We start from the raw sequence: 27101 nt of genomic DNA, 5'->3' as shown, positions 1-27101 counted from the left end.
ATATAAATACATACATACATAAATATATATACACACACACGCATATATAAAAGAAATTTAGGAATCAAAAGTCCATGAGCCATACTTAATCCTAATTTTATTCCAAACAGTCATTAAGTTAGATCAGGTGGGGTCCTCCGTGAAGTGTTGGCTCACCAGGCCTCAGCTTAGGAAAGCTGGTCAGGTAACGTTTTGAAATGTTTGTCATGTCTTGGCATCTATTTGGATTATCTATTGTTTGCTCTCCTGTGTCCCCTTGGACCCAATTATGAATGGGCTCTCGCCTCGATGTTGATCTTATCCCTGTTAATTAAGGAAGTGAATTGAATTCACTCTGCCTTTTGGATAAAAATAATGACTAAGAATCTTTACTGAAACTGTCTACATTCTGTGAAGATCTCTGGGATCCCTGTACCGGGGGTAAGTCCTCTGTGAGCACAGAGCCCTTTAACTCTTGGAAAGTAAGTTTGAACTTTAAGGATTTGCCATGTATATTTGTTCTTGAATTCTGAGGCGTTTTAAGCTTAATTGACACTTTCGGGCCAGAATCAAAAAAAAAGTAGCTTGTATTACATTTATTCTTCAAGTAATTGTCATCAGCGTTGCACGGAAAATCAGGACAAAAAAATGATAATACAGATGAGAAGAAGAGACACAAATAAGTCAAGGCCAGTTGTATAAAGTGGAAAATGAGAAAACAGTTCATCATCTGAAAATAAGAAGGAAGAAAATCTGTCTTTTTACATTGAAGACGTTGTATTTCTCCATGCGGTCCAGTAATTTATCAAGGGGGTAAAGAGCTCGGCTGGCAGCGTGCCACGGAAGAAAATCCTTCTCCTCGGACAGGTATCTGATAATCTCCAGGGGGATATGCTGAGGCAAATAGCCAGCCCTGCGCAGTTGAAAAAGTTAATGTTAATTATATGCAGAAAATATACATGATGATGCAAAAATGAAGATTTTACTTATGCAAAGAAAGGGCAGAAAGCAAGATTCATCACAGTATAAAGAAGCCATACTCAGGCTATAAAAATAAAATTACTCACTTTTTAAATATAGTCCTACTCAGGGTGCCATGTGCCTTAATATATACAGAGCTAGAGAGTTAAGAATTTACATACACAAAAATATCAGAATGCATATTTTTTTTTTTAAAAAAGGAAAGAATTCTGGATTTTGAATCAAATCAACTCTAGCTATTTTCCTTCACAGAGACTCTTCAGAGGTCACATGAAATTGAAAATAATTGATTACTGAAATGCAATTTTAGTTTCTCAATGCATTTTCTCTGCTCTTCATGTAGGTTCTGTGTAATATTTAATGCTGATTGTTTTCAAGAAAATAATCAAACTAAAGAGGCGACATACAGTTTTGACTGTATCTATGTCATATTACAATTTGAGCGTTTTTCAAAAGAAATGGTTTCCATAACACCTATGAAAATCTCAGTTATATTTTAATAGAGTCCAAATTCCAAAAAAAAAAAAAAGTTGAAAGAATAGGCTCTTCCTATTTATTATTTTTCTTTCAAAATCGATGACTGTGTCACCTTGGGGACCAATGTCAGAGTCTTTGGAGAATATGAAACTGCAGGTTTTTAAAAATGATCTGAACACATGTTGCCCATATTTAAAGAGGATATATCCAAAAAAGGGTCCAAAAGGAAGTGTATATCTCTGCTCCCCAGGAGACTGCATATAAAATCCTTGCAAATCAAAGCAATATAAATGACAATCCGCCGTACATTAAAAGATGGTCTGTCTTAGCCTCGGTGTCCCTGATGCATACGCATTGTGACACTGTGTGTTTTGCTGTATTATTTTTTTTTACATGAATAATCAATGGAACGCAGACTTTTAATAGAGGGACCAGGTAAATAATGAAAGCAACCAAAGCCTGCTTATCTCCTTTATCTACTTTTCACACTGTTGTTCTTTTGTGACATTACAAAATTAGACATAGGCCTTTTAATTCGTGCGTGGGAGACGGTGGACAGGCAGGGAGCAAAGCCTTTGCTCCTCTCCACTTAAGATAAGTTTGCCAGATTATCTAACTCTTACTGTGACAAGCAAAAGTCACTTGACAGGAAACGTGCGGCAGGTTTGTGATGGTCATGAGAAAAACCAATTTTGAAGGCCGCACTTCAGCTTTCTCCAATTTTTTTTAAAAAAATGAACGTGTGTCACTCTAAGGATTCTGGTTCACTCATGGGCCCATCAGCCATAGTCAATATCTGCTATAAACACGAATTGGGGGACTAACCCCAAATTTCCACATAATTTCATAATTTCCTAGAGCCCGTCAGATTTAGATTACATCTAGACTTAGGCCACTTTTCTTGTACAGTTGCCATTTTGAACAACCTTGCAGAAAAAGCATGAGTTTATTGGCTATGTCAATGGCATTGAAATAAGGAACTTTCCCTTTGTTGTTAGGGTAGCACAGTACCTCAATAACAAGTACATTTTGCTTTTAAGAGCTTACTACCCATGGGGGCGCTCGCGTGGCTCAGGGGGGAGGCGCCTGCTTTTGGCTCAGGCTGTGATCCTAGGATCCCGGGACCCAGCCTCCCTTCCCTCATCAGGCTCCCCACTCGGCACGGAGTCTGCTCATCCCACTTCCCTTGCCCCTGCCCCCCACTAGCATGTGCACAGGTACTCTCTCTCTCTCAAATAAATAAATAAAATCTTAAAAAATATCTGCTAACCACTGAAAAGGCAATATAATTTTTTAAAGATTCTATTTACTTTTTCAAGACAGAGAGCACAGGCAGTGAAGAGGGGCAGAGGGAGAGGGAGAAGCAGACTCGCTGCTGTGCAGGGAGCCAGAAGTTGGACTCATCCTAGGACTCTGAGACCACGACCTTTGCCTCCTGAGATCATGACCTTAGCCAAAAGCAGACACCTAACTGAATGAGCCACCCAGGTGTCCAGCAACATAATTTTTTTAAATAAAAATAATGACTTGGCTTTCCTCCCTAAAAGAAATATACTTTCCAATATTTCAGATTTTGTCATTTTTCCCCTGAACTTTTAATTCTAAATATTAATTGGCATGATCATAAATTTATAATCTACATGCCATGGGTTATATAACTTTAGAATTGTAGATGATTTATCTAGAAGCCATTGTTCTTTTGTTGCAGAAATAAGAAAAATAATGCAGAAACAAACAAACAAACAAAAACCCTTGAATGAGCAGCTAACTTACTATGGATCTTCCAGTAAGTTTGTAAAATCTAGAGCTGTTGGATTAATTTTATTGCAGATTTAAACATAGTAGCCTTAGGTCAGTTATGATTTATTGCATTTTACTTCATCACTGTAAATTGATAGACATTATTCAACGACTTATGCTTTGTTGAAAATATGACTAAAGAAGATGACAAATAATGTTATGGAAGAGACTTGGATTTGAAGAAAGCTGGGAACTACTAATGCATCCGATGGAATTAGACAAACACATTTATGTGCCAAGCCTCAAATTCCTCCTCTGTGAAATAAGACAGTTGAAAAGGAGAACCTCTTTTTAGTTCCCAAAACCTTTTATCCTAACTTACTTGTCTACAATTTAAACTGCTGAAAAAACATTATAAGAATATGGTCATATTTTATTTGTTTAAAAATCTGAAAAAAGGGGCACCTGGGTGGCTCAGGTCATGACCCTGGGGTCCTGGGATCGAGTCCCGCATCGGGTTCCCTGCATGGAGCTCGCTTCTTTCCTCTGCCCATGTCTTTGCCTCTCTCTCTGCGTCTCTCATGAATAAATAAAATTTTTTTAAAAAGTCTTTTTTTTTTTTCAAAAACTTTTAAAAAAATTTTTGAGGAATTTTTTATTCCTCATTCTTCATCGTTTAATATGTATAAGTCTAAGAGGCGGGGCTTGGATCTAGGTTTGAGAAGACATCTGACACAGTGTGAAGAAAGTAAAAGCAAAGCAAGCCTGATAGAAGTTCCAAAATAATGACAAGCCAAGTAAAGTATTCATTAAATAGGGAAATAGAGCAAGTTCTGTTTTGAGTGCTTATGGCAAAAATTGCTGACTGCTCACCAAAATCCATGCTCTCCTCTACTTCCTAGAATAGCTGACAATTCCCACTCTCGGTGGTTAGGAATGGTTATGCATCTAACCAATGGAGCATGAATGCTCATCACTGGCTGGTTAGCCCACCGTCCTCTCCCATCAGCTCCTCAATATCCTTTTTCCTTGCAATGAATCTCTCAGGGTGACCTTGGAAGTCTTTTCCTGAATATGTCAGAAACCCACCTGGGCCTCTGCATCACGCCACGCTCAAGTACCAGGTCTCACGCCCATTGTTACATGAGCTGGAAAACCACGTCTATACTGTGTTTGGTCCAAATATATGCTTGGGCCTATTTTTTAAAGCAATTAACCTTCTCTAATGCAGCCCTCAAATAGAATAAGAAACAGATTACATTCAAATTGCTCTCATTTGTGTTGTTACAAACATATGTAAGCAATTACCTACTACATAATTCAATACACTCACATTTAGCCGACTAGATCAAACTATGTAGCTCCACTCGATTGGACAAGATGATCGGCTTCACTACAGAATTAAGACTTGCAAGAGATAATGTTGGTGAATAAGTTACCTAGTTTAGATATGTGTTTGTGTAATTGGCTGGTAATGATATCTGTGATTACTACTACTGATAATGCGATCAATATGGGGGAAGTGTGTAGACTCCAATGAATGGAACACTACATTAGCTCCAAGTAATTGGCCCAGTAGGGAGCATGTTTAGGGTCCTGATGCCAAAATGCAGTCGCCCGGGATCCGTATCATCACAGAGAAATGTTGCTAACAAAATAGGGGGAAAATAGCAAATTTAAAGAATATTTCATGTACAGCTAAGTGTGTTTTGTTGAGACCTTAGGAAGCATTTATAGACGACTTCTAACTTCTGTACTATTGGGGTATAGGTTGGCATAAGAAATAGTTTTTTTGGGGGGAGGAGGTCCCGGATGGCTCAGTCGGTTAAGCAACCAACTTGTGATTTTGGTTCAGTTCATGATCTCAGAGGTCATGGAATCGAGCCCTGCATCAGGTTCCTCATTCAGAGGGGAGTCTGCTTAAGATTCCCTCTCTCCTTCTCCCTCTGCGCCTCTCCCCACTTGTGCACCCTCTCTCTCTCTCTCTAAAAAATAAATAAATCCTTAAAAAAGTAACTTAGGAATCACAGAAAAGATAACAGGGAAATGAAACAAATGAGGGAAGTTAAGGAAATAGATAAAAGATTGCCCATATGCACCTGTATCGTTTCTCCTCCCATCCCGTCCCCCTAAATACACACATAGCCTCTCCTCCTCCTTCCATTTACTAGAGCTTGTAATGAAATATATCTTTAGACATACGAGAGTATATTTTTTATAAGAAGAAGATTAAAACCAGACAATATTAGCTGTTTTTGAAATGCACTGGTCTTGGCTGGCTTTGTTTTCACTTAAGATCCAAAACTACTTTTTAAAGACTGCTCTAAATTCTGTGAATGTTAACTCTTGAATTTACTGAGATGGGTGGCTTGCACACAAATAACCTATTTTATGAGGTTTTTTTTTTGAAAAGCATTTGGCTTCTGGGTGCTTGAAACATGGAAAAAAAAAACAGCACCATCAGACTCTTCAGAGCATCATACCCCAGGTTTCGTTAATTGAATATTCATTTAAAACCAATAAATTACCTACTACATATTTCACAAAATGTACCTGTCTCTTAGGGCACAGATTTTTAAAGCAATTACTGAAAGGCTTAATTAAAAAAGTGTACGATTTTATCTATTACCTTTTGTTATTCATTGTTAAAGGCTTTTATGTGTTCTTTGTGGGAAGATCGTAAACTCCAGTAGTCCTCAGAGCACCATGGAATAAAAAGGGAAAGACATGGGGGAGGTACCTCTATCAACCAACCGTCTATCTGGTCAGTTCATAGGGAAACTACGTGACTCAGGGATTGGAGAAATGCTGTCTGCAGAGATGGAAAGGAAGTAATTTATTTGTAGCCCCATGAAATTAGAACCCCAAAAGCTGCACAACATAGAGTTCTCACAGCCCCCCTCCTTTTCCCGTTCCTACTCTTCCAGGAAGCCTTCTTTCAAACGGACTTAGGCTCCTATTTTCTGAACTCACATAACACCTTGATAACAGCGATCTTTGTGATAACTAACATGACGGTAATCATAATTTTATCATAACATTATCTTTCTCACTCAGGGGGCTTAGCTCTTTAAGGAAATGAAGCACACTTTGCCTGTCTTTGCATCCCACAGCCTAATGCAGAATCAAGTACAAAATAGATGCTCAATAAATGTTTTTTTACACTAAGTTCTGGCAATAATGTCATTATTCTTAAAAATAGGAGCACTTTACAAACATATTATAACTTTAATATAGGGGTGCCTGGGGGGCTCAGCGGTGGAACATCTGCCTTGGGCTCAGGGCATGACCCTAGGGTCCCAGGATCAAGTCCCGTGTCGGGCTCCCTGCATGGAGCCTGCTTCTCCCTCTGCCTGTGTCTCTGCCTCTCCCTGTGTCTCTCATGAATAAATAAGTAAAATCTCAAAAAAAAAAAACCCTTTAACATATACATATGTGTTTTCTAAATTAAGCATTTTCTAAGGTTAAAAATACCAACTAGCAGGATGGGAAAATCCCACTGAAGTGATATTTATAGTATTTTTAGTCACCTTGCTTATTAACGGTATACACGAGAGAAGGTAAGAAGGCCATTGCTATCTACCTAAGTAGATTTGAATAAGCTAGTCTATATCCAAATAAAATAGCCTTATAGCCAGAGAGAAATCAGAAGTATTGTATCTCTGTTCTTTTTTCTTTTTTTTCCTCATTGGCAAATGACTTCCACACTCTCCTAGAAGGAATAGCATTGTTTTAGACCATGTACCTGGCAAATCGATGGTGGGTTTGGAAATCTCTTCTCTCCTAGTCAGTAAATCACCAAGGATGAACTACATGATCCCTAGGGTCCCTTCTTTAGGAAAGATCTGAAGATTAAAAATAAAGCATCCAGAAATAATTTTTTGCGACTTGCACCATCACCGCCACAACCAGCCTTTCTTCCCTACACACTTGCTTCCTTATTTCCAAGTATAATTTCTCAAGAAATCAGACATTGTCTAAATACAGGGAACCTCTGGATACTCAATCATGTTAAAAAGCAGAGTCAATTTTGCTCATTAATTGGAAGAGTTAACAGATAATAGCTATTCACCTGAAATGAAAAACATGCTTAGATTTATGGCTAAACTTTTTTTTTTTTAACTATTAACCTAATTCAAGCTATTGTATGTTGAGGATTTACTGTGTGGCGTGGTGTTAGGAAAGAAGGTCTACGTGGGTTTTAGTTTACTGCCTTTAAAAGCTCCAGGCCCAGTGCTATTATGCGCCCCCACCCCTTCTCTTAGGTAAGGAGGTTATAATTTAAAGAGGATAAGGCACCTGCCAAGCTCACTTGGCTAATAAGCGATGGAGCTGGAGCTGAAAGCCAAGACCAATGAGAGCGCCTCCCTGATTCACCCACAAGCCTCCCCAAATGCCACTTTGAAGCAGAGTTGGATGCTTTCTGTCTCTGTCCCTCTAACATGTGTTTCAGTGTCACTATGATAGCAGGTGTCCCGCCAAGTCCGGTGTGTGAGGACACACATGATGTGGGCCGTGAGCTCTGCAGGGCAAGCAGCGGTGTTAGGGGCCGGGAGGCCGAGGCCAGGCACCAGCCAGGCTACAGGGTGAGAGCCCTGGCCTCCTGGCACACAGCACGGGCAGGAGGCCTCAACTGGGGACAGATCCAGGTTGGAGGACATGCCAGGAGGCCTTCGTGGCTGGGGTTGTGGAGGTGGCCGCTGCTGGGTAAGGAGAGCCCTTTGGCAGGAAGGCTGTGGGGGGCTTTCCTGGGATGATGGAGCCGCTGCAAGCTTGGATCTGGGAATGATAGGCCCCAAGTTGTGCTCTGAAGCACGGACTCCAGCTACTGCAGAGAGACCCCCACTATGCCACGTGATCCTCCCATGTGGGACTGGAGTGCCATACGATTCCCTAGCTGGCCCCTGCCCATGCGGGCTATGCTTGAGAGAAGAGCATGCACCTAGGGGGTGAAGCCACTGACGTCAAAGCAGACAAGGACTTTTAAAGCTACTCACGAGATTTGTTTCAGAAATAGTTCTTTATGCAGGTTATCAGGGGGGAAATATTCCAAAAGCTCAATCTCTGCGTTAGTTATTGTTACTCAATTGCTAGACAACAACAAATGACAACGACTAGTGTCTGATGATATGGGGAAAGTTAATGTGAAATTGCTCAGGCAACGAACACATTTTAAGAGAATATGTACTTTATATATAGGAAGCTGCACATTCTACTTTGGGTTAATTAGCGGATTTATTCCAGAATTTAAATACAGAAAACAGCCTGAAAGACCACCAGGAAAATAGTCCACATTGCTTCTGATTTCCATGGAAAATACAATGCTTAAGTTTGGTATGGAATCCTGCTTCCTGGGCAATGAAATTTTCCAGTGTTTACACAGCCACCACGGAAGCGAAAAGAATTTAAAAATCCAGCAGGATTTTAACTAACATCAGGATATCAGATAGCTAGCCAAGAAGTCCATAAATCAATGGAGCTTCTAACTTCCTATTTGGCTCCTTTTTTTAGAGAAATGTGTGAATAATAGCGAACCAGAAAAAAGAAAGATAATACTGAAATCAAACCACTTAAAAATAACTGGGAGGTGCCTGGGCTCATTTGGAAGAGCATGAGACTCTTGAGCAAGGGACATTGAGTATAGAAATTATTTAAATAAATAAATACTTTTAAAAAGTCTTTAAAAAAATAATTTGCTATACATCCTCTTGTCTAGTATTATATCAAAAGCTTTGCTTCTTGTATAAATTTTATTATGCTCTACATGAAAGCCTCACATTTTACTTATAATAATTTTCCATATTATAAGGAATTCCTCATGATTACTTTTGGATTCGTTCTAGCCACACTCTGTGGGAAAGATAAATGTCATTCGCTGTTGAGTGTTCGGGGCATCTATGAGTAGCAGAGCAAGGACCTCCTTGTGCACAATGCTTTCCTGTACTCTGAATGATTTTCTTTGGATGGAACACCCAAGTTGGAACGGTCATGCTAAGTGTTATAGCATGCTGTGATTCTTGGCAAATCTAAGTTAGTTCATGTTTTCAGGCTTCATCAATCAGCAGTTGGTGTAAGGAAAAGGAAGACAGGTGGACAGTCCCCGTGAGGACCAACACTGCTGGCCCCTTTGCCAAGTGCCGTACATGCGTTGTTATTAAATCCTCATGACAATCTTCTGAGCTTAGCAACATCACTATCCCCATTTTACTGATCCAAATTGAGGCTCAAAATTCTACCCCCGTCTCCAGGATCATATGGCAAATAAGGGTGGTACTGATATTCAAACCCTGTCTTCCTGTACCAATATTCTTATTACTATACCAAAAAGGCTTGGCGGGTCATTTTGTATTCCCTTTCTCATCTTCTAGTAAAAGGAAAAAATGAGAAGCGGAATAAAGGGCACATCTAGTGGGGATAATCTCTGGAGGCCTTAGAAAGGAAACCTGATGTAATAAAACCTACTGAGAAGGAGAGAGTAGTTTGGTCTGTGGCTGTGACTTTGAAATGGGACATTTAGTGGGCTTTTTGCTGATACTGCTTTTAGATTTTGGTCATTTGGGCCACTTCTGGTAAAACCACTTTATTCAGCATGGCACCCAGGTCCCTGGGTTCTTTGGGTACCTGGTCTAATCTCTGTAAGACAAGAATTCTTTTAGCCCACACTCTGGCCTGGAAAGACCGACTCCAGTAGGTGGCAACACGCCTACCATAAAGAGGGAATTGCAATAAAACATGGCTTTCAGAGATATTGCTGATGCAGCAAAATGAGAGTACTAGAATGTGGTCTACCAAAGAAAGGGAGGGGTATTCATATCCAATTACAACCTTTATTTTTTATTGTTATTATTTTTTTGTATTTTTTTTATTGGAGTTCGATTTGCCAACATATAAATTAAAGGTTGTAATTGCCTTTCACTCAATAAAAAAAAAGTGAAAGGCAATTACGACCTTTAATTTACATAAGAGGAAGTATTTCAAACTACGGAAGATATTTTCCATCTCAAAGTCTTATAAGAAAGGAAGAACTGAGGCTATGGGAAGTTGTGGGCGGGTCATTACACAGACTGAGAGGGCAAGAGTGAAGACTTGAGTACTGGCATACAGACCGGGGTTGGGGTGGGGGTGGGAAATCGCTTTCTGGATGTAACTGTAAGGCATACTCCTGGGCCTGGTAGTGTGCCTCATTTAGAAACCTCAACAAGGACTCTCAAAACCAAGCCAATCTCATTCCCAGTCTATTCACAGAGGTATCGTTGCATATATCCGGCCGTTATAATTCCAAACATAATTTTCTAAACGTACAGCTAAGGTCTGAATTTTAGACTGACACAACAGGAAATAATTAAGCAGGCAGATTCAGTCCAAAATGGATGCATTTTTAAAACAAAAACACTTTTTTGAGTATAATCAAGCCATGCAGAAGAGAATAATGACTCATGTTGGAAAGGTTTTAGAAGGGCCACCAAGTGTTATAAAGGGAATCTAACAAGTACAAAGTGACAGCAACCCATTAAATCTGGGCTATGGTCTCATTCATTTGGGGAATATAAAAAATAGTGAAAGGGAATAAAGGGGAAAAGAGAAAAAACGAGTGGGAAATATCAGAAGGGGAGACAAAACATGAGAGACTTGTAACTCTGGGAAACGAACAAGGGGTGGTGGAAAGGGAGGAGGGTAGGGGTTAGGGTGACTGGGTGACGGGCACTGAGGGGGGCACTTGATGGGATGAGCACTGGGTGTTATGCTATATGTTGGCAAATCGAACATAAATAAATAAATAAATAAATAAATAAATAAATAAATAATCTGGGCTCTGCAATCAACTTGAAGAAACTCCTGGTCAAAGTTAATAGAACATTTTGAGTATTCATAAGAATAAAAACTGCAACAGAATTAAACTATTCAAATATACTTGAATTCATAGGACAAAAAGGTACCTAACTAAAAACAAAACAAAATAAAATAATCAGTCATTGTGGAACATGCTAGGGGACTGGCTCATTATTTTTGAAACTAAAAAATACAGGGAAACATTCAGGCATTTATCTTGCCTTTCCTTAAAAGCTGTATCACTGAATCACCAAACAGTAAGGGAGGGCAAGTTTCTCTGGAGAGAACTATTTTGTTTATGAATGGAAAAAGAATCCATGAATCACCATTTTGCAACCTCTAGCAAGTCAACAGATTTAGGCATTGAACAGCAACAGCCGCAAATGTCAGGAAAAGATGACTATTTCTTTTACGCATTCATAAAAAGTCAACTGTGAAGTAAACTTGCTAAAAATGTGAACTGTGATGGATCAAGGGCCCAGATTTGATTACCAATTGACAAGCAATAGAGAGGACAGAGGAACATAGGAAGATGTACAGTGAGGATACAGTCAGCAAAATCCAGACAGTAGGAACGTGTAGGACAAACAACCTCATTCTTCACCAATTGGGAAGAATTTTTTTGAAGGTGAAGGGGAAAATCAAGAGAAATTCAATCTCTTTAAAATAGATTGAAAAGAGACATCAATTAATCACAAAGCAGTAATATCATTTGGCTCCTAATTTGAACAAATTGTAAAAAAAAATATTTGGCATTGATGAGACAATTGGACATGTAAACACTTCCTAGATTTCGATATGATTGAGGAAATGTTAATTTTAGATCACCATGTTTAATAACATCACTTGTTAGAGACATATAGTGAGAATTATTTTTATGGAATGATGTCATGTCTGGAAATAACTTCAACATGGTATGAAAGGCTGGATGGAGATGTGGGTGAAATAAGACTGACCATGAGTTAATCATTGCTGATGCAGAGCAATGGATATACTCTTCTACTGGCTTTTGTGTATATTTGAAATTATTCATAATAAAGAGCTTGGAAAAACAAAAGGAGGGACTGTGTATCCCTAATGTACATCAAAACGCCTTCATATTGTCTGTGTTTAAAAATATATGCTGAAGGGGTGTCTGGGTGGTTCAATCAGTAGAGCAAGTGACGGGAAATCTCAGGCTCATGAACTCAAGCCCCACATCCGGAGTGGAGCCTACTTAAAAAAAAAAATGTAAATATTTGCTGAATAACCAACTCAAGGAAGGCAACACTTATAGTCTTGGTTTTCTTCTTTCCCAAATGAGAGACATGGCATTTACCTCCCAGAGTCACCATGAAAGCTAAAAGACAAGAAATGGAAGAATATTTCGTAACCTGGAAAGGTCCACGGAAACGTGGAAAGCCTTCAGGGTGAAGAAGAGAATCCCACAACGACGGACTCTGCATTTGGATTCTGACCTTGATTTGTTCTTTCCACGGAGCTACTAAACCCATGGATAGATCCCAGCTCATTCATCTTCCCCTTTGGGACAAAGTACCAAATGGTAGCGTAATTGCCCAGGGAAAATTATTACTGTGTTCTGAATTATTTCCACCATAAATCCCAAACCAGTCAAACAGGCTGTGTCACAAAAACGACGGGGTTGCTGTACAGTGATGAGAATCCCCCATACAAAGGCCCATAAATCCGCGAATATCACAACCCTCCAAAGTCATCCTGACTCGTGTGTTTAAATCAGAAGTGGGGAGCCGGGCAGGCAGCACGTTGGCCAACCCTGTGGAAACCATGAAAATGAGGTGATTTACACAGCCATCAGATGGAGAAATGTCCCATCATCTGTCTTACGTGGATCGTACAGAATGTGACAAGCATTTTGTTTGTTTTTCTTTACACATTTTCTAGTGAATCAAAGGAGAAAAAGTCTCTTTCATTTAGTAATGATAACAATCAACCATATTTCTCTTAAATTCCATCACAACTGCTCTTAGCATGTCAAGGAAATGATTTCTGGCAACAATCGTGAATGATAGAAAGGGATAGAGAAGGACACAACTTCTCTGTGTGCCGTGCTCTTCCTCCTTCTCTAATCTTAGTGAAATATTCATCTTTACTTATGGCGAAACGAAATATCTAATCTAATTCTTTATGATTTAAAGTGATATTTTCCTGCCTCTCAGAATATTACGCTCCATTCCAAATTAGAGTTAAAAGCCACTCAGTGGTATTGTAGATGAAATGTGGAAGGTAAAAATACTTTTTTATTACCAGCGAGATAGAAAAAGGACTTTGACTATATAATTCATTGTATAAAAAAAGGATTAGTATCTTGAAAAAGAAGAGAGCTGTACCCACTTGAAATCACCTTCAGGGAGGCAGGCATGTTAGTTAAACTTTTAGTTCTTTGTTTTCTTGCACAAGGGAGGCTAAGTGATAACCTAAAGAAATGAAGGACAAAGATAAACAGAGTATAAAATAAACGGTGGCCCTGAAACTTATCTGAGAATTTGTACCCACAAAGAGTTCTGGATTCATCTGAGGAAATTTTCAGTTCTTGGAATTAAAATACATTAAAATTCCTTTGAGATTAGCCAACAAGTATATATTATAAGAACAGATAATCCTTGTCCTTTGGGACACTAACATCTAGACAAATTATATGACCTCCAGGGACAGAGGTTAGGGAGGGATGTAGCTTCCTCTACCACCCACATCGCTCTCAATCTCTCCACTTTGCCCTCAACTTCCAGGGTCACGGAATCCGAAAGACATACTATTAATATTGAAATATCTAATTAATCCTGGATCCCCAGCTCAGAAACATAAGACCGTAACCTTTCTTTGATTTTCTTTAACGTTGATGATGTTCAAATAAAATGTAGGTGAAAAAAAAGTAATGATAATGATGTTCTAACTCCTTAATGATGATTAACAATTAGAGAACATTAATGGTATAGATTTACTGTGTTCTAACAATGACACTCATTAATTTTAATAACAGTCCTATAGTTAAGTCCTTGCTTACTGGCTGAAAATTTACCCCTCATTACCACTCATAGGAAGAAATTTTTAAAGTTGAGGCATCAATGAAAATACAAAACAATAAAAAAAGTACTAATTAATTTGTAATATTTTAAAAATACTAGTGTAAAAATAAAATACTGTCTCTTCTTAGTAAGAATTATACGTTTAAAATATATTTTGCTAAAATGATCACATGTAGTCCAAAAATTGAAATTATAAGATTTTAAAAGTGAGAAATTTCTAACTAGTAAGAGAACCACTTTTATGAGGAAAAAAATCTGGAATCTTAATTTAGTAAAAGTCATTATTATTATTTAATACATAATTCTAAGACAACAATTTTCACAGGAACCACCCATGTAATAATAAAAGGCAGAAATTTAGAAGAAAAATGACAGAGTGATGGGGTCTCTCAAAGAATTTGTAGTTTTAGAAAAATGACAGAAAACTGTCACTCCATGTGACTAAAATACTCTTTAAAAACTTAGATTTGCTAGTCTATCTCTTCAAAGGGAACTTTGTCTTAATTAAATAAAGCTATCTCAAAAGAATTTTTTTTCCTATTGATTTATTCATGGTTAATTCTGTATCCACTGTTTCCTGATAAGAAGGATGAGAAAATCATCAGACTTACACTTTCTATTAAACTCCATGAAACAAACAAACAAACTCCATGTCCCCTCTGGATTTTTACTTTCTGAACCATTTCTAAATTTTCTTGGTTTAAAGATTTGCCTTCTATTTTGAAACATAATTCTCTTACTTCTTATCCTTGGCTCCATGTGCAAGAGCATTCAAACCTCATCACCATTCTTTTGTGGACAAAGGGAAAGTTGATTGTATAAAAGATTTTATATTCTATCCACTGGAATACTTTTGGCTTGTAGAAATCTGAGTCAGTTTGAATTTTCCACTTTCTAGGTAACTTGTTCTGTTTAATTTTGAAGTTCAGGCTATTTATCAAGATACGTCTTGATGTTAATTCTTCTGTGTGTGTGTGTGTGTGTGTGTGTGTGTGTTTTTCCTAAAACACAAGGTGCCCTTTCAATCTACATGCTTATGTCTTTATTGTGAGAAAGCTACTCTGCATATGTCTTCAAATTTTTTTGTTTGCTTCTTTTGCATGAATATTAAATGCATGCACATACAGATATACCAACACACAAACACATTAGATGAGTCTTATTTATGGTATGATTTCCATTGTTTTTTTTTTTCATTTCATTGATCTCAACGATCTCCATGTCCCTGATGATGTTTTCCCTGTGTCTATGAAATTTTTACTATCTATTTCTCACATGGCTTTCTTTCTTGTAATTCTAGATCACCTTCATTCCTTTTGCTGCCTTATTGCTTTTTTATTCTTTTTCATGCTTCTTTAAACTCTTATCTCGAAAGACAAACCCCACTAAACCCCCACATTTCTTTAATTCTTTGAAATCACATAGATGGGTATATTTGAGTTATTTGCTTGATGTTCTAGTGCTTCTGTTGTTATTATGATTTAAAGATTTTACTTATTTATTTGAGAGAGAGAGAGAGAGAGTGAGCACAAGTGGAGGAAGGGCAGAGGGAGAAGCAGACTCCCTGGGGAGCATGGACTCTGACATGAGGCTCCATCCCAGGACCCTGAGATCATGACCTGAGTGAAGGCAGATCCTAAACAGACTGAGCTTCCCAGATGCCCCTGGTATTGTGATTCTTCGCTATCATCCTTACTCCTCTGGATTTAAGACTGGATTACATTTAAACGGCACTCGTAGCTGAAAAGGAAATTCCTATCCAGTAAAAACAGTTGCTGATAAGTTGTGGCTAAAGTGCAATCATGGTGCACAGGGTGGAGCAGTAGCAGTTTACGCAAGGTTCTTATTTCAGACCTGGCTCTAATCAAATCAGTAGTTCCATCTGTTTAGGGGCATATTTCTGCTCTGTAGCCCCATTTCAGAATATGCTATATAGCTGTGTGATTCATACTTTGACCTTGTATACTACAGGTTCTCATTGTGCTGATTTAGCACTTAATTGTTTCTCTCCAGCTGTCTCAATTAATGGTTGCCAAGCCAATCGCCATGTGTATTTCTTCCCCACCCCATTTCTGTCCCCTGCTTCCTGAAAAAACTGGAAGTTTGCATGTCTTCTCTTTAAGGCCCAAATTTGTTTCTTGTTCCTTCATGTGGAGAAAGATTCAGCAATGTAACCCATCATGCCTCAAGATTTTATTACTCAAAATAAGGTCATTCCCTCCTAGGAACTGCCTTCCATTTTTATAGGTTTCTGTGTCCCATTGAGGATCTGTAAATATCTGTAAATACTGTCATCTATTTTCAGAATCATTCTATATTTAGGTCCACAATTCACTGTATTTTTCATTCTTTTTCTCTTTCTTTCTTCCTCTCTTTTTGGTTGCTGGCAGTTGGTATTAAGATGAAAATGGATATATCTTTCATTTGCTTCAACTGAATATCCTTTAAAAACAATGCAGAATAATTTTTTAAAAAAATGGTCATGGCAATACAAGTCCTGGGAACGCTGTGTTGAAACCAACACTCTCATCTATTCCGGTAGAACATTCGATTGGTATCTTTGGAGTCATCAGTTTGCTCTTGGCCAAATCCCTTTCTCTTTTCATCCTGAGAACATGACTAGACTTCATTTATCTGATTCCTTCAAAATTAGGTATTACTATGTAACTGATTTCCACCAGAGGAAAGTAGGCAAAAGTGATGCAAGTCTTCCGGACTGGCAATACATGAGGCCACTGTGTGCTTCTCCATGCCCTGTCCCCTTCTGCCATATTGGAAGGGAGACAGTCCCAAGCTGACATGGGGCTATTTGTTAAAGATAACAACTCTGGGTCAAAAGGAGGTTTACTTGGTAGCAAATCTTTTCAAATAGAAACATAATGGAAGGGAAGAACCCAAGAGTCTAGCTCTCCTGTTGAAGGCTGATAAACTCAAGATAACCCCCACTATGAAATTACCTGGAATAAAACAGGAAGCACACTAAGTTTTTAGGAGAGTTCAGCTACTAAAGACGCTATAATTTTGGACTCAAAGAATGTGTAACTGTTTAACTTAAAAGAATCCTTATGTACTCAAACTTCTGTAAGCAAAAAATAGGGTATAAAGCTGCATGGCACCCAAGGAAGGTATAAGCCCAACACTCATCTATGTCCACATAAGATGATGGCAGGGGAAAGTTTCCCAAAGGGCAGATCTAGAGAATACTAAGGAAACTTGACCAGGAAGCTATGCTCAAAAAGCAAAATCAGAATTTAATTGAGAATTTAATCAGGAGTCTTTCACAATGGTTCCAATGTCTTCCATCTTCCCCTGTCTTGAATGGCAAGCTTTTTGGTATCCTTGCCCCCTAATTGAGAATTGGTTGTGTGAAATCACCAACTTATTAATTCATATATTTCCAAAGTTGATATATAGATCTTTCTGCTTCACTTGGAGATACTGAACTTGGAACTTTGGTTTGTATTCAAAAGATAAAAGTTCAGAATGTATCATTTGATTCCCCAGTTTGCTGACCAAGAATATAAAACAAACTTAAAATAGCATTTTATTTATTAAAAAGAAAAAAAATAGACGGCAATCTTATTTACTCCTTGTACTTTATCAAGTGAAGGAAACATTTTCCTTAAGATTTTCTAATACGGAAAAACAGTGTAGGGCTTTAGCTGGGACATTTGGAAATCAAAGGTAGATAAAGACAATGTTGATTCTAACTAAATATAAAAAATATAATCATTGATGTTAAGCTCAGGTAATTACTAAGGGTAAACTAGTGGATTTTTTTTTTTTCACCACGTGCTAGGTACATTACACAATCCACTTGTGGAAGACAGAATTGGTTAAGTGTACTTAATTTTGTTTGGGTAATTAAATAAATATTACCTGATAATTTTCTGCAATAAATGATTTTTGTGAGAATATTGTATTTCAAGAAAAAGAAGAGACTATAATAGTTTTTTTTTATCTTTTTATCTCCTCAATTATGGCATGTAGATTAGGAGAAATAGCACACTAACAGCTTTAAAGAAGCCAAACATATAATTTATATTTTATAATATATATTAAAAAGTCTCATATAATACATACTTCAGAATATACACACACAAAACTGTCTCTTACTTTTCCTAATTGAAGTACAAGTTGCTGTTGACTCATAAATACAATTAAAAAGGACCAAGAGAATTATTAACAGTTATAAAGGAAAGCCATGCACTGTAATATTCTAAGCATGAATCCAACAATAAGAAATTCCAAGAGTTCTTCAGTTCAATGAGGTTTATTGGGGAGAGAAATTTGTATTTCCAGATCAGTAAATTCCTATATATATATATATATATATATATATATATATATATATATCAATATATAACTAGATACACATTATGTTCTCCAGAATGTCAGATTTTTACTTTCTGATAGCAATCTTATTAGTGATTTAATTCAGAGAAATATGGTTTAAAATTGAATCACAAAAAAAATTGAACTGTTAGCCAAGGAAACATTTAAAATGGCTTTTCTATTGTGGCAGGTGACTCTAATTAGGTAAAGCTGAGATTTGGACATCCTCTATGTATCTAGAGATTTGGAATCTGAGCATGCTTCTCAACCCGAAACTGGGAGCAGATTTTCACATTGGCAAGGAGTTCCTTTTCTAAAACCTAAATCTTAAAAATATACTATCATTTAAAGTTTCTCATTCTGATCTCTTCATGTCCACTTTCCTCTTCTACATGTGTCTTTTGAAGTCATTTTATTTTGAGATCTCTTTGAAGACTATCCTGAAATACTACTGACTGCTAAGAAGCTTGAGATGGAGAGAAGTCAAGGAAGATGGTGGAGTAGGAGGACCCTAAGCTCAACTCATCCCATGGATACAACTAGATAACACTCATATCAGTGTAAACAACCCAGAAATGACCCAAAAACTGGCAGAACAAATTTCACAACTAAAGGGAGAGAAAGGCTACATCTGAGAAGGTAGGAAGGGCAGAGACATGGTGGGGTGCTAAACAGATCATGGGCTGTTCGTGGGAGGTGAGGGAGCCATGGGCATGAAGAAGAGAAACACTGTCACACCAGGGAGCCTGCATGGGGAAGACAAATCACTATAACATTTGTCCTGGAAACCTAGAGGGGCCGAATTACATGAGTTCTTACAACTAGCAAGACCTAAAGACTGGAATTTTAAAAATCAGCAGGCTCCGTTCTCACATTCTGGAAGAGCTGGAGGGCAAGAGGAATCTGAGTCCCCATCCTTAAAGAGACAGAAGGGCAAATAGCCTGTGGAGATGCACCATAGCAGCAGCAAGTTAAAAAATGGCTGGGCACACAGGAAAGAGTTATTTACTAATCTCAGAGCTTGTCCAAGAGGAGCTTCTCTGAGAGGCTTCCTCAGGAACAGAGGAGCAGGGAGTGCCATTTCCTTCCCCAACTCCCCAGCATAAAGTCAGGGCCACCTACAGGAATGATCAGGGTGTGAACATTCACTACCAAACCTTGCCAATACCTGGCTTCCTGACCCACACACTTTGTGTGGCCTTGGTCTTGGGGGTAGTAGCAGCAGTGGGCCCCTCCCATAAAAGACCAAAACACTCTTTTGCTAAAATTGGTCTATTAACATCACAGGAACCAAACACTGCCCACAACAGACAAAGAAAACAACTGCAGATGATTGGACTGAAGGAAAAGTGACCAAGACATGAGAGCAGGGTGCACACAACACACATAGGAGATATCCTTGAAGTTCCAGGTTCTGGTGAACAGCACACTGAACTGCAACGAACTACAGGATCTCTTCCTCATAAGGCCATTCCTTTCAAGAGCAGGAGATATAGCTGACCTTCCTAATAGAGTAATAGAGTGAGACAAAATGAGGAGACAGAGGAATATGTCCCAAATGAAAGAACAGGAAAAAACCACAGCAATAAACCTAAATGAAATGGATATAAGCAATATGCCTGATAGGGAATTTAAAGTAATGATCATAAAGATACTCACTGGACTTGAGAAAAGAGTGGAGGACATCAGTGAGACCCTAAACAAAGAGATAAAAAAAAGAACCAATCTGAGATGAAGAACACAATAAATGAAATTAAAAATACACTAAATAGAATCAATAGGTTAGAGGAAGCAGAATAAAGATTTAGTGACTTGGAGGACAGAGTAATGGAAAGTAATCAGGCTGAGAAGCTGAGATAAAAAAAAAAAAGAACTATGCAAAATGAGAATAGACTTAGGGAACTCAGCAACTCCACATTACACAGTAACATTTACATTATAGGGATCCAGAAGAGGAAGAGAGAAAAGGGAGCAGAAAACCTTCCTAATTATAGGAAGAGAATAGATACCCAGATCCAAGAAGCACACAAATCCCCCCAACAAAATCAACCCAAGGAGTTCCACACCAAGATATCTAGTAATTACAATGGCAAAAAGCAGTGATAAGCAGAATTTTAAAAGTAGCAAGAGAAAAGAAGACAGCTATATACAAAGGAAACCCCATAAAGTTTTCAGTGGCTTTCCCAGTGGAAACTTTGCAGGCCATAATAGAGTGGTATGATATATTCCAAGGGAGGGAAAAAATCTGTGGCCAAGAATACTCTCTCCAAAAGGCTATCATTCAGAATAGGAGAAAGAAAAGTTTCCCAAACAAACAAAAGCTAAAGGAGTTCATGACCACTAAACCAGCCCAGCAAGAAATGTTAAAGGGGGACTCTGAGTAGAAACAAAAGATCAAAGGTAAGAATAAGAAAATGAGGAAGTACAAAAGCAGTAAAAATAAATATATCTGTAAAAATAAATCAAGGGACTCACATAATTAAATGATGTAAAGTATGACACCATATACTTAAAATGTGGAGAGGAATAAAAGACGGGGTCAAACAAAAGCAGCCATTGACTTCATATAGACTGCTATATGTAGAAGATGTTATATACAAACCTAAAATCAGTAATAGATTTTCTTTTTTTTTTTTTTTTTTTTTTTTTTTAAATTTTTTTTTTTAATTTTTTTTTATTTATTTATGATAGTCACACAGAATGAGAGAGAGAGAGAGAGAGAGAGAGAGAGGCAGAGACATAGGCAGAGGGAGAAGCAGGCTCCATGCACTGGGAGCCTGACGTGGGATTCGATCCCGGGTCTCCAGGATCGCGCCCCGGGCCAAAGGCAGGCGCCAAACCGCTGCGCCACCCAGGGATCCCAGTAATAGATTTTCAAAAAATAGAGGAATCCAAGTATATCACTAAAGAAAACCAGCGAACTGAGAGAAGAGAGTTAAGGAAGAAAAGATCAGAGTAGAACTCAAAAACAAGTAGCAAAATGGCAAGTAAGGACATACCTATCAATAATTATTTTGAATGTAAATGTACTAAATGCTCCAATCAAAAGACACAGGGTGGTAGAATGGATAAAAACACCTAAGACCCATCTATATGCTGCTTTAAGAGACTCATTTCAGACCTAAAGACACCTGCAGATTGAAAGTAAGAGGTTGGAGAAATATTTAACATGCAAGTGGAAGTGACAAGAGAGCTGGGATACCAATATTTATATCAAAGAAAATATACTTAATATACTTTTAAACCAAGATTGTAACAAGAGATAAAGTAGGACACTATATAATCATAATCATAAAGGGGACAATCCAACAAGAAGATAATAATAATTGTAAATATTTATGCACCCAGCATGGAAGCACTCAAACACATAAAAAAGTTAACAGCAAACATAAAGAAACTAATCAATAGTAATATAATAATAGTAGGGGACTTTAACACCCCATTCATATCAATAGTCAGATCATCCAAACAGAAAATCAATAAGGAAACAATGGCTTTGAATGACACACTGGCCAGATGGATTTAACAGATATATTCAGAACATTCCATCCTAAAACAGCAGAATACACATTACTTTCAAGCACACACACGGAACACCTTTCAGAACAGATCACGTATTAGGACACAAAACAAGCCTCAACAAATTTAAAAAGATTGAAGTCATATCACACATTTTGTCTGAGCATGGTGCTATGAAACTAGAAGTCAACCACAAGAAAATATCTGGAAAGAGCACAAATACATGGAGGTTAAGTAACATGCTACTAAACAATGAATGTGTCAGCCAGGAAATAAAAGGAGAAATAAAAATGCACGTGGAAACAAATGAAAGTGAAAACATGATGCTCTCAAAACCTTAGGGATGTAACCAAAGCAATTCTAAGAGGGAAGTTTATAGCAATATAGGCCTACCTCCAGAAGCACGAAACAGCTCAAATAAACAACTTACTCTTATACTTAAAGGAGCTAGAAAAATAACAAATGAAACCCAACTCCAGCAGAATGAAGGATATAATAAATATATAAATAAATACACTTAAAGGAGCTAGAAAAACAACAAATGAAACCCAACTCTAGCAGAAGGAAGGAAATAATAAAGATATAAATAAAGACAGAAATAAATGATATAGAAATGAAAAACAACCAGTATATCAATGAAACCAGCTGGTTCTTTGAAAGATCAACATAATTGATAACTATTTAGCTAGACTTATAAAAAAAGAGGAAGAGAACCCAAATAAAATCATAAATGAAAGAGGAAAGATAACAACTGACACCACAGAAATACAAAGGTTGCTAAGAGATTATTATGAAAAATACATGTCAACAAATTGGATGACGTAGAAGAAATTGATAAAGTCTCAGAAACGTATAACCTACTAACACTGAAGCAGGAAGAGGTAGAAAATTTGAACAGATTGAATATCAGCAACGAAATTGAATTAGTAATCAAAAAATTCCCAACAAACAAAAGTGCAGGACCAGACAGTTCCACAGGGGAATTCGGCCAAACATTTAATGAAGAGTTAATATCTATTCTTCTCAAACTTTCCCAAAAACTAGAAGAAAAAGGAAAACTTCCAAATTCATTCTATGAAGCCAGCATGATCCTGATGCCAACACCAGAAAAAGAGAACTATAGGCCACTGTCTGACGAACATGGATGCAAAAATCTTCAATAAAACATTAGCAAACCAAATCCAACAATATATTAAGAACACCATTCACAAAAGCACATAGACACACACAGACACACAAACACACACATCCCTCACTATGAACAAGTAGATTTATTCCCTGGATGCAAGGGTGGTTTGATATTGGCGAATCAGTCAATATGATACATCACATCAATAAGAGGATAAAAACCATATGATCATTTCAGTAGGTGCAGAAAAACCATTTGACAAAGTAAACATCCACTCGTGATAAAAACCCTCAACAAAGTAGGTTTAGAGGGAACATACTTCAACATAATGCAGGCCTTGTATGAAAAACCCATAGCTAACCTCATACCTAATGGGGAAAAAGAACCTTTTCCCTAAGGTCAGGAACAAGACAAGGATAACCATTTTCACCACTCCTGCTCAACACAGTACTAGAAATCCTACCCATACCATCAGACAACAAAAAAGAAATAAAAGACATCCAAATAGGTAAGAAAGATGTAAAACTTTTCAGTCTTTGTAGATGACATGATTCTATTCCACCAAAAAACAACTAGATGGGATAAATGAATCCAGTAAGGTCTCAGGATACAAAATCAGTGTACAGAGATCTGTTGCATTTCTATACACTAATAATGAAAGTGTATAGAAGTAGCAGAAAGAGAAAGCAATAAAATAACCCCATTTACAATTGTACCAGAAATAATAAAGTACCCAGGAATCAACTTAACCAAAGAGGTGAAATACCTGTACTCTGAAAAGTATAAAAATGAATGAAAGAAATTGAAAATTACACAAAGAAATGAAAAGACATTCCTTGCTCATGGATTGGAAAAACAAATATCATTAAAATGTCTATCCCACCAAAGTAATCTAGACACCTAATGTGATTCCTATCAAACTACCAACAGTATTTTTCACAAAATTAGAACCAACAATCCTAAAATTTTTATGGAACTATAGAAGGCCCCAAATAGCCAAAGCAACTCTGAAAAAGAAAAGCAAAGCTAGAGGTATAGTAATTCCAGACTTCAAGTTATATTAAAAAAATTTAATAATCAAGACAGCATGGTACTGGTACAAAAATAGACACATAGATCATTGGGACAGAATGGAAAGTCCAGAAACAAACATACAAGTATATAGAAGGCAGGAATATGACAGTCTTTTCAACAAAAGATGTTGAGGAAACTGGACAACCATATGCAAAAGAATGACACTGGACCACTTTCCTACACCATATACAAAAATAAACTGAAGATGGATTAAAGGCCTAAATGTGAGAACTGAAACCATAAAAATCCTAAAAGGGAGTACAGCAGCAATTTCTCTGATGTTGGCTATAGCATCTTTCTAGTGTCTCCTGAGGTAAAGGAAACAAAAGCAAAAATAAACTATTGAGACTATAAAAAAAAAAAGCTTCTGCAGAGCAAAGGAAACCAGCAAAACGAAACACAATGTACCAAATGGGAGAGTATATTTGCAAATGACATATCTGATAAAGGATGAATATCCAAAATATATAAAGAACTGACACAACACCAGAAAAGTACAAATAATCCAATTAAAAATGGACAGCAAGACATGAACAGACGTCTCTTTAGGGGTGACATCCAGATGGCCAAGAGACACATGAAGGATGCTCAACATTGCCCATCATCAGGGAAATGCAAATCAAAACCACAGTGAGATATCACCTCACACCCATCAGAATGGCTAAAATTAAAAACTCAAGAAACATTAAGTTTTGGTGAGGACGTGGAGAGAAAGGAGCCCTCCTGTACTGTTGGTGGGAAGGCAAACTGTTGCAGCCACTGTGGAAAACAGTATGGAGGTTCCTCAAAACATTAAAAATAGAGCTACCCTACAACCCAGTTAATTGCATTACTGGGCATCTACCCTAAGAATATGAAAATACCAATTTGAAAGGATATGTGCACTCCTATGTTTATTGCATCATTATTTACAAATGCCAAAGTATGGAAGAAAGTAGCTCAAGTGTCCATCGATAGATGACTTGATAAAGAAAAACTGATATAAATATATACACACACACTGATATATTATACAATACCATATTATTGTGTGTGTATATATGTATATATATTATATACACACGTATATAATGGAATATTATTCAGCCATATAATAGAATGGAATCTTGTCATTTGCAACAACACAAATAATCTAGAGAAAAATATATTATTTCAGTCATATGTGAAATTTAAGAAAAAAAAATAAAAAAGAAAAGAATAAGACAAACAAAAAACCAGACTCATAAACAGAGAACAAGTAGGTAGAATGATGGGTGAACAGGTGAAGGGCATTAAGCATACATTTACCTTGATGAGCGCTGAGTAATACATGGGATTGGTAACTCACCGTACTGTACACCTGACGAATACAGCATTGTATGTTAACTACACTGGAATTAAAATTTTAAACATAAATAAATAAAGTCTAAAACAGATATATCCTAATTTGTTTAAAAGATGCTTGAGATCCACCACCAGGTAATCCTGGGTGCAGGTATCATGTCATTATTCGTGTGATGTTACTTGTTTCCTTCTTTCACATGTTTTTCAAAGATCACCTGGGTTTTCAATTGCTCCCTCTTCCATGGGGCACTAGGAGACTGTGAACACACCACCCAGAAGAGATCACCCCTCCCTTTAAAGTAGTGTTTAGATGTGCTCTTAACACACCTAACATTTATATTAGAAAAACGTTAAATATGTTAGACCAATGTATTATATTAGAAAAAATCTTACATTGGATGCTTGTGAGTCTCTCCCTAAATTCTAAGGCAGTTGAGGATATTCTATTAAATTTTATAGTTCATAGGTTTAATATAATACACTGGTACAGTGGATTCCTCATAAACATTTACTTAATGAACAAATGAAATACATGCATTTTTAACAACTATGAAAAAGTGTGTTTTATGTGAATGTTGTTTTTAAAAGGCTCTTTCAACATCAAGAAACTGCATTTATCCAGATTTGTTTATGCCTCTTTTATCCATTTAATTATCAAAATGACTAAATTTAATGTTGATATGCAACCTTCATACTTAAAGCTGCATGGTGCATATTGGAAGGAATATTCTAGTTTACAATGATATTTGTTATCAAAAGAAAGCTAAGAAAAAGTATGTTATAGAGAAAGATAAAGATGAAAACTGAGAGTCGAAAATTTCACCAGAATAGACTCGGATTAAACTTGGGGACACGTGTTTTACGTGGGGATATGGGTATACATTTCCAATAAAATAAATCCCGAACAATTGGCTTTAAACTGAGGTGAAACTGAGGGTAAATGGGTATATCCTGGATTAACCACTTTTCTAGCCCTAAAGTCTCAGATCGATATCTTATGTCTCCTGAATGTCATGGGAGATGCTGATCTGTCACGGAAGGTCATATAATAACAGAAAATATTGATTAAGCAGTTACTGGGCCCAGGGTTATACCGAATGTTTATTACATAATCTCATTAATATTCAAAAATAAAACTCTTGACTTACTCATTTATTTACATTTTGTAGTTGGAGAAATTAAGAATAGAAATCAGTAACTTATTCAAGGTTACATTTTTGTTGAAGCTAGGACTGAGTCAATGATCCTAACCACTATAATTTCACAAACTAAAAATTAGAGAAGAGGGAACAATTTATTTATTTATTTATTTTACAAAATAAGTATTACTTAAGCTTATTTTGGCCTAGAGAACAGAATAGAGTGAAATTAATAACCTCAGTTTTAAGATTAGCCATGCAGGAAAACACTCTATTCTTCTTAAGACACATGTGCCCATCTTTAGCGGCAATGCGACCACGCATTTCACTGCTATTAACCATGTTTACAATCATGGATTTAATAACCAAAGTTCCAAAAATGTATCTTAGTAAACAACCAATAAATAAAAACTGCATGCACAAAACTTTTCTTTAGGATTATTCATAAGTTAAAGTTTGAAAACACCCCAAATTTCCAATATTATAAATATGTTTGAGCTAATTATGACACACATCCCATATAATCATATA

At 37.1% G+C, this 27101-nt stretch overlaps 1 protein-coding gene across 1 annotated transcript in view; it reads right to left on the bottom strand.

The window, feature by feature from the left end:
- The window catches only part of TRHDE (thyrotropin releasing hormone degrading enzyme), a 366839-nt gene that overhangs the window by 33030 nt on the left and 306708 nt on the right, over positions 1 to 27101 (bottom strand). The window contains exon 14 of the mRNA XM_055328866.1: positions 745 to 892. Coding sequence (XP_055184841.1) covers positions 745 to 892 — 148 coding nt within the window. The remainder of the gene's footprint in view (positions 1 to 744; positions 893 to 27101) is intronic.

The sequence above is a fragment of the Nyctereutes procyonoides genome, unplaced genomic scaffold (genome assembly GCF_905146905.1).
Source record: "Nyctereutes procyonoides isolate TBG_1078 unplaced genomic scaffold, NYPRO_anot_genome, whole genome shotgun sequence".
In the NCBI taxonomy this organism is placed as follows: domain Eukaryota; kingdom Metazoa; phylum Chordata; class Mammalia; order Carnivora; family Canidae; genus Nyctereutes; species Nyctereutes procyonoides.
The sequence above is the reverse complement of the archived record's forward strand: the minus strand, read 5'-3'. Positions and strand labels throughout refer to the sequence as shown.